The sequence below is a fragment of the Oryctolagus cuniculus genome, chromosome 18 (genome assembly GCF_051225735.1).
Source record: "Oryctolagus cuniculus isolate XC-2025 breed Fujian yellow rabbit chromosome 18, ASM5122573v1, whole genome shotgun sequence".
NCBI classification, from domain to species: domain Eukaryota; kingdom Metazoa; phylum Chordata; class Mammalia; order Lagomorpha; family Leporidae; genus Oryctolagus; species Oryctolagus cuniculus.
Window position 1 is genome coordinate 66,177,060 of NC_142884.1, and position 12,587 is coordinate 66,189,646.

General features: G+C 42.1%; 1 protein-coding gene across 4 annotated transcripts in view; it reads left to right on the top strand.

Annotated features, from left to right (window-relative positions):
- The window catches only part of HYDIN (HYDIN axonemal central pair apparatus protein), a 409,263-nt gene that overhangs the window by 107,315 nt on the left and 289,361 nt on the right, over window positions 1-12,587 (top strand). For all 4 annotated transcript variants that reach the window (XM_051847253.3, XM_070062720.2, XM_051847256.3 and 1 more), the window contains one exon: window positions 6,868-7,069. In XM_051847253.3, coding sequence (XP_051703213.3) covers window positions 6,868-7,069 — 202 coding nt within the window. The remainder of the gene's footprint in view (window positions 1-6,867; window positions 7,070-12,587) is intronic.

The window sequence follows — 12,587 nt, forward strand, 5'->3', positions numbered from 1 at the left end:
TTGGTGTACAGGTTGGCCTATTTTGTTTTATCTTAGTCAGATTATAACAATGTTATACTGAAAAATACATTGTTGAAGAGCTAGTTCTATGAGATTAACAGCACAATAAATACATCAGAAGACAGGATTAGTGAACATGGAAGCATGCCAATAGAAAATACTCATATTGAAGCTCAGCAAGAAACAGAAGGAAAAAAGAGCGAAAAGACAAAAAAAAAAGGCAGGGAAAGAATAAAAAGAACAGACAATAAAAGCATGTGGGACAAAATATCCTTTAAAAATTAAGACAAAACATGGGTATCTGCAGGCCAAAAAAAATTTCAAAAAACTGCAGAATTCTTGATGCATGTTATTTTCACATTCATCATATTGAAGAAATGATCCCCATTGTATTTTAGTTTCCATTGTTTCAATTGGAAAGTCAGTTGTGATTCCAACTGATGGTCCTTTGAAGATAATTTTTTTTTAAATTTTTAATAGAAAAATTTTATTTAATGAATTTAAATTTTGAAAGTACAACTTTTGGATTATAACAGTCGCTCCCCCATAACCTCCTTCCCACCTGCAAACCATCTCATCTCCTACTCCCTCTCCCATCCCATTCTTCATTAAGATTCATTTTTAATTATCTTTATATACAGAAGATCAGCTTAGTATATACTAAGTAAAGATTTCAACAGATAGCACCCACACAGAAACACAAAGTATAAAGTACTGTTTGAATACTAGCTTTACCATTAATTCTCATAACACATTAAGGACAGAGATCCTACATAGGGAGTAAGTGCACAGTGACTCCTGTTGATTTAACAATTGATACTCTTATTTATGATGTCAGTAATCACCTGAGGCTCTTGTCATGAGCTGCCAAGGCTATGGAAGCCTCTTGAGTTCACCAACTCCGACCTTATTTAGACAAGGCCATAATCAAAGTGGAAGTTCTCTCCTCCCTTTAGAGAAAGGTACCTCCTTCTTTGATGGCCCGTTCTTTCCACTGGGATCTCACTCACAGAGATCTTTCATGTAGGGTCATTTTTTGCCACAGTCTTGGCTTTCCATGCTGAGAAACTCTCATGGGCTTTTTCTTTTCTTTTCTTTTCTTTTTTTTTTTTTTTTTTTTTTTTTTTTTTTTGACAGGCAGAGTTAGACAGTGAGAGAGATAGAAACAGAAAGGCCTTCATTCCGTTGGTTTACCCCCAAAATGGCCGCTACGGCTGGTGTGCTGCAGCTGGCGCACCGTGCCAATCCAAAGCCAGGAGCCAGGTGCTTCCTCCTGGTCTCCCATGTGGGTGCAGGGCTCAAGCACTTGGGCCATCCTCCCCTGCCTTCCCGGGCCACAGCAGAGAGCTGGACTGGAAGAAGAGCAACTGGGACAGAATCTGGCACCCCAACCAGGACTAGAACCCGGGGTGCCAGCGCCACAGGTGGAGGATTAGCCTAGTAAGCCATGGTGCTTGCCTCTCATGGTCTTTTTAGCTAGATCTGAATGCCTTAAGGGCTGATTCTGAGGCCAGAGTGCTGTTTAGGGCATTTGCCATTCTATGAGTGTGCTGTGTATCTTGCTTCCCATGTTGTGTCATTCTCTCCTTTTTAATTCTATGAACTATCATTAGCAGACACTGGTCTTGTTTATGTGATCCCTTTGACACTTAATCCTATCTTTATGATCAATTATGAACTTAAACTGATCACTTTAACTAGTGAGATGGCATTGGTACATACCAACTTAATGGGATTTGGAGTTTCCTGGTACATTTCTAGCTCTACCATTAGGGTTAAGTCCGAGTAAGCATGTGCCGAACTGTATGGCTCCTCCCTCTCTTATTCCCACTCTTATTTTTAACAGAGATCATTTTTGAGTTAAATTTAAACACCTAAAATAATTTTGTGTTAATAAAAGTATTCAGCCAATGGTATTAAGTAGAAAAATAAAATAGTAAGCTGTTCCCTGACAGTCAGGACAAGCGCTGATCAAGTCATTGTTTCTCTTAGTGTAAGTTTCACTTCTACATGTTTCCTTTTAGGTGCTCAGTTAGTTGTCACAGAGCAAGGAAAATATATAATATTTGTCCCTTTGGGACTGGCTTATTTACTCAGCATGATGTTTTCCAGATTCCTCCATTTTGTTGCAAATGACTGGATTTCATTTTTTTTAACTGATGTGTGGTATTCTATAGAGTACATATCCCATAATTTCTTTATCCAGTCTTCTGTTGATGGTCATTTAGGTTGATTCCAGGTCTTAGCTATTGTGAATTGAGCTGCAATAAAAATTGAGGTGCAGATATCTCTTTTATTTGGCAATTTAATTTCCCTTGGGTAGATTCCGAGGAGTGGGAGGGCTGGGTCATGTGGTAGGACTATATTCATCCAAACTGACTTCCGTAGTGGCTTTACCAGTTTGCATTCCCACCAACAGTGGATTAGTGTGCCCTTTTCCCCACATCCTCAGCAGCATCTGTTATTAGTTGTTTCTGTATGTAAGCCATTCTAACCAGGGTGAGGTGAAACCTCATTGTGGTTTTGATTTGCATTTCCCTGATGGCTAGTGATCCTCAACATTTTTTCATGTATCTGTTGGCTGTTTGGATTTCTTCTTTCGAAAAATGTCTATTTAGGCCCTTGGTCCATCTCTTAAGTGGGTTGTTTGTTTTGTTGTTGTGGAGTTTCTTGATCTCTTTGAAGATTCTGGTTATTAATCCTTTATCAGTTGCATAATTTGCAAGTATTTTCTCCCATTCTGTTGGTTGCCTTTTCACTTCCCTGACTGTTTCTTTTGCAGTACAGAAACTTCTCAATTTGATGTAATCCCAATTGCTAATTTTGGCTTTGACTGCCTGTGCCTCTGGAATCTTTTCCAATAAGTCTTTGCCTGTGTCTTTTTCTTGCAGGGTTTCTCCAATGTTCTACAATAATTTGATGGTATCAGGTCGTAGATTTAGATCGTTAATCCATGTTGAGTGGATTTTTGTGTAAAGTGTAGGTAGAGGTCTTGCTTCATACTTCTGCACATGGAAATCCAGTTTTCCCAGCACCATTTATTGAATAGACTGTCCTTACTCCAGGAATTGGTTTTAGATCCTTGATCAAATATAAGTTGGCTGTAGATGTTTGGATTGATTTCTGGTGTTTCTATTCTGTTCCATTGGTTTACCCATCTGTTTCTGTACCAGCACCATTCTGTTTTGATTTTAACTGCCCCGTAGTATGTCTTGAAATCTGGTATTGTGATACCTCTGGCTTTGTTTTTGTTGTACAAGATTGCTTTAGCTATTCGAGGTCTCCTGTGTCTCCATATGAATTTCAGCATCATTTTTCCAGATCTGAGAAGAATGTCTTTGGTATTTTGATTGGTTTCACATTGAATCTATAAATTGCTTTCAGAAGAATGGACATTTTGATGATATTGATTCTTCCAATCCATGAACATGGAAGATTTTTTCATTTTTTGATATCCTCTTCTATTTCTTTTTTTTAAGTTTTGAAATTCTCATCATAGAGATCTTTGACATCCATGGTTAAGTTTATTCCAAGGTATTTGATTGCTTTTATAGCTATCATGAATGGGATTGATCTTAGAAGTTCTTTCTCAGCCATGGCATTACCTGTGTATACAAAGGCTGTTGATTTTTGTGCATTGATTTTATATCCTGCTACTTTGCCAAAATCTTCTATGAGTTCCAATAGTCTCTTAGTAGAGTTCTTTGGATCCCCTAAATAAAGAATCATACCAACTGCAAAGAGGGATAGTTTGACTTCTTCCTTCCCAATTTATATCCCTTTAATTTCCTTTTCTTGCCTAATGGCTCTGGCTAAAACTTCCAGAACTATATTGAATAGCAGTGGTGAGAGTGGGCATCCCTGTCTGGTACCAGATCTCAGTGGAAATGCTTCCAGCTTTTCCCCATTCAATTGGATGCTGGCCATTGGTTTTTCATAAATTGCCTTGATTGTATTGAGGGGTGTTCCTTCTATACCCAATTTGCTTAGAGTTTTCATCATGAAAGGGTGTTGTATTTTATCAAATGCTTTCTCTGCATCTATTGAGATAATCATATGTTTTTTCTTCTGCCGTTTGTTAATGTGGTGTATCACATTGATTCGCAAACATTGAATCATACCTGCATACCAGGGATAAATCCCACTTGGTCTGGGTGGATGATATTTCTGATGTGTTGTTGAATTCTATTGGCCAGAATTTTATTGAGGATTTTTGTGTTTTTGTTCATTAGAGAAATTGGTCTGCAATTCCCTTTCTCTGCTGCATCTTTTTCAGGTTTAGGAATTAAAGTGATGCTGGCTATGTAAAAAGAATTTGGGAGGATTCCTTCTCTCTCAATTGTTTTGAATAGTTTGAGAAGAATTGGGGTTAGTTCTTCTTTAAATGTCTGATAGAATTCAGCAGTGAATCCATCTGGTCCTGGGCTTTTCTTTGTTGGGAGGGCCTTTATTACTGATTCAATTTCTGACTTGGTTATGGGTTGTTTAGGTTTTCTATGTCTTCATGGTTCAATTTAGGTAGGATGTACGTGTCTAGGAATCTATCCATTTCTGCTAGATTTCCCAGTTTTTTGGCATACAACTCTTTGTAGTAATTTCTGATGACTCTTTATTTCTGTGGTGTCTGTTGTTACATTCCCTTTTTCATCTCTAATTTTATTAACTTGAATCTTCTCCTTTTTTTGGTTAGTTGGGCCAACGTTGTGTCAATTTTGTTAATTTTTCAAAAAATCAGCTCTTAGTTTCGCTGATCTTTTGTAATTTTTTAATTTAATTTTGTTGATTTCTTCTCTAGTTTGAATTATGTCTCTTCTACTAGTTTTGGGTTTGGTTTGCTGTAGTTTTTCTAGATCTTTGAGATGCATTGATAGCTCATTTATTTGGTGCCTTTCCAATTTCTTGATGTAAGCACCTATTGCTTTAAACTTTCCTCTTAACACTGCTTTTGCTGTATCCCATAAGATTTGATATATTGTGTTGTTATCTTCATTTGCTTCCAGAAAGTTTTTGATTTCTCTTTTGGTTTCTTCTGTGACCCACTGTTCATTCAGGAGCATGTTGTTCAGTCTCCATGTGTTTGTATATGCTCTAGAGATTCCTGAGTTGCTGATTTCCAGCTTCATCCCATTGTGGTCTGAGAAGATGCATGGTATGATTTTGATTCTTTTTAATTTGCTGAGACTTGCTTTATGGCCTAGTATGTGGTCAGTCCAAGAGAAAGTTCCATGTACTGCTAAGAAGAATGTGTGTTCTACAACTGTAAGATGAAAAGATCTTTGAAGATAATCTGCCTTTTTTCTCTGGCTGCATGTAGAATTTTGTCTCTGGTTTTCTTTAGTTTCACTATAATATATTTAGGTATGGATTTCTTTTAATTTATCTCAGCAGGCTTTCTGAAATGTGAGTTGATGCTTTTAATTCTCAAAAATTCTCAGCCATTATATTTTGAAATATTGTCTTTCCTTCATTTCACTTTTCTTTCCTTCTGAGTTTACAATTAAACACTTTAAGATCTTCTCACTCCTTCTGTTTGTCTCTTTTTAAAAGGTTTATGTATTTATTTGCTTGTTCACTCTGCAAATGACTGCTATAGCCCAACCTAGGCCAGGAGCCAGGAACTCCATCCTGGTCTCCCAAGTGTGAGCATGTGTGTTTTGTTGTTTTTTATTTGAGAGGCAGAAAGTGAGAAAGAAATAGACACACAGAGAAATATCCCATATAATGGTTCACTTCCCAAATTCCTGCAACCACGAGGACTGGGCCAGACCTTAGACGGGAGCCAGTGACTCAGTCAAGGTCCCTCACATGGGTGGCAGGGACCAAAGCCCTTGAGCCATTACCTGCAGCCTCCCAGAGTGCACGTTGGCCGTAAGTTAGAATTGAGAGTGAAGCCTGAACTCGAACCCAGGTACTCCGACATGGGACTCAGGTATCCCAGACAGTCTTTTTTTTTTTTTTTTTTTTTAAGATTTGTTTTATTTATTTGAAAGACAGAGTTACAGAGAAAGGTAGAGACAGAGAGTGAAGTCTTCATCCGCTGGTTCAATCTCCAGATGGCAACAATGGCCGGAGCTGCACCAATCTGAAGCCAGGAGACAGGAGCCAGGAGCCTCTTCTGGGTCTCCCACATGGGTGCAGGGGCCCAAGGACTTGAGCCATCTTCTGCTTTCCAGGGCCACAGCAGAGAGCCAGATGGGAAGAGGAGCAGCTGGGACTAGAACCGGCGCCCATATGGGATGCTGGTGCTTCAGGCCAGGGCTTTAACACTCTGCGCCACATCACTGGCCTCCAGACAGTCTTAATTCTATATAAATGCATTTCCTGTTTTGTTTTAATTGTGATTGTTTAGGGATTTGGTTCCATTTTAAAAGTCAGTTTTCTGTTTTTGGAGTTCTTGAATCTTCCTTCCTGACCCTGGTTCCAGATTGGACTTAAATCTTCTCAAGCTTGGCAGCTCTTCCCAGGTATACGTGGTACAGTCATTTTGAGAATGAGGAATCCAGCCCCTGCATGGGCTGAAGATGAGGCTTATGGTTGTAATCCTAGAACTCATTTGCCCTCCTGGTCAGACTGTAGGATTGAAAACTGTGAAGAAGAAAACATCTTGGAGCATCCCCTGCAGCCATGCATATTTTATGTATTTCTTACAACACCAAGCAACATCACTGCTTTTTCTACAACTGCTTCAAGAATATGTTTGCTGATCCTGTCTCATCTCTGGCTTGATTGGGGAAGTGGGTGGTCAGAGAAAAGCAATGCCTAATCTTGTGCAATATTCCCTAAGTTCAGCTTGGGTGGGGGGAAGTAGCCTAGAAGTATCATCCTAGAATAAATCTTAAAGTGTGTTTGTACTTTATTAATTCCTAGGTGAAAAGGTGTTCGTATCTCTCTATGGAGCTGCCATGGACTTGAATATAAGGTTGGATAAGAATTTTTTGACCATCGAGAAAACCTACATAACTCTATCCAGTCAGCGCACTATAACGATTCACAACCGCAGTAACATCATTGCCCATTTCCAGTGGAAGGTATTTGCTACCCAGGAAGAGGAGGAAAGAGAAAAGTATAGGTTTGTAACAAAAATCATTCCTATGCAGTCATTTGGGGGGAACGTAAAACTCGGTGATTATGGAAAATCAGTGACGTTTGTCACAAGTTTTTGACCAGCTCAGTTTTAAATTGTTATACCTCAGTCCCAGTGTATGATGTACTTTTGTAGAGGCGCATATAAATAATCTGAGCTGAGCTTTGTGGAACAGAATATCGCCCATCCCGTTATCCTTACCCTGGTTAGAACAGCAGTAACGGAGCACCTAGATTTTAAAGACTGAAAATACATCTTTCCTTACTGTTCTTTCAAAGCTAATCTGCATGTCTGTTTCTTCTTATAACTTTATCAAGTTTGATCAGTTTTCATGAAGTGTTTCTAAAAATAGTCTCTTTTGGATTGGCATCAATGTAGAACATCTTTTCAGTTAAAAGATATTTCCAAAAAATATGAAGAATGAGCAAAACGAAAGGCTTCAATATAATGGCGTTTATAGTCTTGGTTTTAGTAGTATTGTTCAATCCCTGCAAACCATGTAATTTAATAATGATTTCTTATTCGTATCACTAACCATCTGCTTTTTTAAAATGATACTTCAGGCAGTGGCGAAAATTAATAAAACGTGAAACCAAAATGTTTTAACTAATCTCATCACTGTTACATTTTGAATATTCCTTTTTACTGAATACACCCATGCCTCTTTTAAACTCGATTTTCATTTGATCTTCTCCCAGCCTCCCTAAATTAACACTTTTGCTGCTTTCATTGGAATTTATTTCAACCTTTTTACTTGCCTCTCCGTTTTCATTAAAGATTAGCCCTGGGAAGCTTCAAAGCTTTGTTTAAAACCAAGTTAGTGTGGGATAAAAATAAAAGTCTTAGGTGCTTGGAAACCAGGCAGAAATCCCCCAGTGTGCTCTTCCTAATTGAATCAGAAGGAGCCATGACAATGACAGGACACAGTGGGCCAGAGGCTTTGTCATTCAGACAATGAGCTTTAATCACTGGATCACCACTGTGCCATCTCTAAAGAGGGAGAAAAGAAAATCCTTTCCTGCCTACAAACTTCATTTGGCCTCATAGCATGGAAATGTCAGTGGCTCAAAAAAGCAGCTGTTCACTCCCTGGTTCATCTGTCATGATACTCCAGCCAATGTGTGCTTACCAGTGATAAGACTCACCTAAACATGCTTATAGCTAACATGAAAGAGTGGGCACAACAAAGAAGGTGAAGTAGTATTTCAGTGTTGCGTGTGTCCTGTGAGCGTAGGTTATAAGAAGGAACACCAGCTTTACCTTCAGCCATGTCTCCGTGTTGGACTCTACACACAGCATGTGACTGATGCCATGCCAGTGCCCACAAAGGAAGTTAATTTCAGCAAACTGAAAAAAACAAAGCAAATTGTTATTCGAGATGCTAAACCATACTGAATATAATCTCAGCCACACGTGAATGTCCATTTATTTCCTTCTTCTTCCCCATCACATCGCCTCCCCAGCACTCAAACCCCTGTCTCTTTCATGTTGTCTTTGCACTTGTATTTCTGTTGCATTGCCTCTCTTTTACTATCTCTCTTGATCTTTCTGGCATTTTTTTTGTAACAAGAGACAGCATAGCATAGCATTTACAGAACCATAACTGGGAGTCTGCCTTTATCATCTAGGATCATGTCCCTCTCCTAAACAATAAACTCGGAAAGGAGCTTCAGGTGGTTGAAGGAGAATGCCTGCCTTTTTCACTTTGGGTGACACACAGCAGCACAGCTCCTGTCTTCTCACACTGGGCTGATGAATCTAAGTAAAGACTCTGTTGAAGGCCAGGCATTTGACACAGCAGTTACGTCACCACTTGAAGTGCCTGTGTCCCATAGCAGGGTGCCTGGGTCCGAGTCCATGCTCCTCCTCAAATGCCAGCTCTCTGCTAATGTGCACCCTAGGAGGCGGTAAGTAATGGCTCAGGTACTTGGGTTCCTGCCTCCCTTGTGGAACCCTGCATTGAACTTCCAGCTTCTAGCTTCAGCCTGGCCCCGCCTTGGCATTTGGGGAATGAAACAGCAGGTAGAAGAGCTCTCTCTGTCTGTCTGTCTGTCTCTCCCCATCTGTCTGTCCCTCTGCCTTTCAAATAAATTGTTTAAAACATTATACAGAGTCTATTGAATGCACTGCCCTTTGCTTTCTTCCTTCTCGTCTCCTGAGTGCTGGATACCCAGGGCAAGATGGGAAATGGATGCCATTCTGCCTGACTTCTCAGTTGATTGGAGTACCTCTTCTCTCTGTTCCTCTCTTGTTCCTGCGTCTGTCCCCCAAGCAAGTCTCATGTTCATTTTACCAGCTGTGGGTTCTTGTCCTTGAAGTCAGTGCCATGAAATGCTCCCTCGCCAAACGCAAGGCAAGGACAGAGCTGGTTACACGTTACTAAACATTTAGCTCCTGTCTGCAGAGCTGCCCCTCCGCTGGCAGCCCTGCTCTTGCTGTGGGTATAGCCCCCTCCTCCTCCACGTCACAGATTCTCACACGGTGTTCCAGGTCCGCCGTCAGAGGCAAATGAAGCAGAATACTCTTTGACAACTTGTTTGTGGGCAGAAGTTTGCCCAGCCCTGAGAAGCAGCAGCAAGAGCTTTAGCTGACGGGATGAGCCCTCCCCTGAGCCCCCTGCAAGGCCTGTGCAGAATCGCAGAACTGTCTTCCCTGGGGTGGACTTGCTTGCTCACGATGGTAAGCTGCTGCTTCCTTTTCTCCATTCCATTCGGCAGTCTCTGTAATTAAAAGTGCAGAGAGAAAGGTCAGTGTTGGCCTGGGAAGAACTTGTTCTGAATTGGCTGATTCGCATTTCTGGAGACTCAGACTTCCCCCAGTTCCCCGAGTGTCAGAGACTGAACCTCAGGGTAGATGAGCAGGCGAGACTCAGGAGCCTGCCTGGAGCTCTGCGGCGATAACACGGTCCTGAGGCATTCATCTGCTGGTACGGAGAGGTACTCAAAGTCCCTTGGAAAATGCTGATGACTGACCAGTACCCCGACTCCTGTTCCAGCCATCTGCGTTTCTTGTCCTCCAGCACCTTGATGAGCCACGGTTGTGCTGTCTCTTCTCCCACTGGAGAAGTTTCAGCTCCATGGGGTCCTCTACCCTCTCGGCAGTTTATCATCTCGGTTCCAGGAAGGATGGCCGTCCTCCCTCCCTCCCTCAGTGTGCTAAGGTGAACCTCAGGACACCCGTCCACGTCCGTGCACACGGGGCTGTGTCTAGGCTCCAGACTTGGCAATGAAGATGCCCGCCCCCCTTGGAAGAAGTTCTGGGCTTCCCCACCCCCCATTCTTTGTTTCAGCTTTAGAATCAGAGACAGGGAGGGACCTTCAAAAAACTCTCTTTGCGTTCTCTTTCCTTCTTGATATTTATCTGGAGCTTGCAGAGAAATTAATCTCCTCAGAAATAGATTGCAGTCATGCTTACTTTCCCCCTCAGCCTTTCCTGAGGGATTTTAAGACAGTCCGCAGATTCTTCAATACGCATTCTCATCACGTTTACTGTATTCAGAGACTCCGCATGAGCTTTTAAGGATTTCTGCTCCCTGTTTCTCCAGCAAGGTCATGGCCAGCATCCCAATAGCAGGTGGCTCTAATTCTCGATTTACTCTTACAAACACTCCTAGAATCCTCAGTGGGGCTCCTGCAAAGTGGCCAGTATGGATTTATTTCACAACATTTAGGTAAAGGAAATTGTTGGTTTCTCTAAATAAATCAGTTTTAATTGGGCTTTAGGCCTGCCACTGGGTCATAATAAATCTGTCAGTTGTGTTTGGAAGCCCCTTCTTTTCCCTGAGGTCATATCAGAATCTGAAGACTAATGTGGTGCCTGGTAAACAGCAGGAGGACCTCCGTGCTCAGTTTATAGCAGTTATCACTGAGTTTCTCTCTGTCTAGGGTCACATGATCCGTTTGAAGGTGAATGGCTCCATTTGTTTCATGCCAGCTGTGTACCAAGGTATTTTTCCCAGCTCTAAAGGCTGTGACTCCTAGATTTTTTAATCTCCTCAGCGTCTAGTTACCACCCCTTGTGTGTAAGGGGTCAGGGTTCAGGCCTCATGCGCCCTAAAATAAGGGAGCATTACTTACTCAGTCCTACTGCACCTGAGGCTCAAACCTTTCCCACTGGCTGTGGTCCATTGACTGGTATTTGATGGCTGAACTGTCGCTCCCCCATTTGCGGAGGAACGACACAGGACCCTGTGCTGTTCTTTTGTCTGCTCGGCTCTTCCCGGGTTAGCTGCTGGTCCTTCCCGGGTTGGCTGCCGACCCCTCCACCTCCGTGGAGGGGCGGCTCCCCCTGCCACTTTCCCCCGCTTCCGCGGAGAAGCGGCACACCGCCGGCCGGCTCTCTCGGGGGCTGCTCAGGTGTTCCTTCAGGTGTTCCCTGGTGCATGTTGTCTCTCTCCTCCTTTATAGTCCTCTTCCACCAATCCCAACTCTGCTACCCACACGCCGAGCACGCTGCTCTCCTCCAATCAGGAGCAGGATCAGCTCCTGCAGCTTGTCAAACTGATGAGGCAGCTGCGTAGAGGTTGTTTGGTCTCTTTCTCTCAGCGCCATATTGTGGGAGAGCAGATGCATAGAATAAGTCTTAATTCCAGTAACTTAGTCTAGTCCGAGTTGCTCCCCACATGAACATTAATGGATATTGGTAGCTACCAGATCACTTATGCACCTGCATGGGAGACCAGGAGGAAGCACTGGCTTCTGGCTTCGGATTGGCGCAGCTCCAGCCATTGTGGCCATTTGGGGAGTGAACCAGCAGAGGGAAGACCTTTCTCTCTGTCTCTCCCTCTCACTGTAACTCTACCTCTCAAATAAAATATTTTTTAAAAAATTTTAAAAATGATTTAAGGCCACAGTTTTAGTGAAAGAGATGCTGGTCTGATGTTGTACTCAGTGGTAAGAGGCCTCCCCCTCTGTAAAACAGAACTACCCCCTGAGTATAAGAAACTGACTGTTAGCAGGACAAAATGGCAAATGCGTAGGCTGGGTAAGTTCAGCCAGCTGCAGGTGTTGTTGCGTATTTCCTCCTTGGCCTCCCAGTCCTGGCTTCTCTCTACCGTCAGAGAGCAAAGAGAAAGATACCAGCACATTCTTCCTGCTCTTTGCCTCCTACTGGTTGTTGCTGATTGGGAGTCTCAGTAGCACAGGAGAAGAGCAGCCGTTTGGGAATTTTGTTTTGTTCTCCTATTTTTCCAGTGCAAGCATTGAGTTACTCATGCTCCTCAATTCAGGGCGTATTATCATCCTTGATCCACAGAAGGCATCTCATTCTTTTCATCACATACACCACTTCTGTTAACTCCCCAAACACACCATTCTGATATTTTAATGTATGTCTTTTACTGTTGAATCTGTTCTTGTAAAATGTATATTGGTTTGCAAGATGGATGGATGTCATATTTTGTGTTCAGTTTTCTCTTTTTGTCATTAGGTTCTGTTTTGGATCCATTCAGTGTTGCTGCAGGTATATCTGGTCTGCAGCCTCTGGCAGCTGCAGGCTCCTTCCT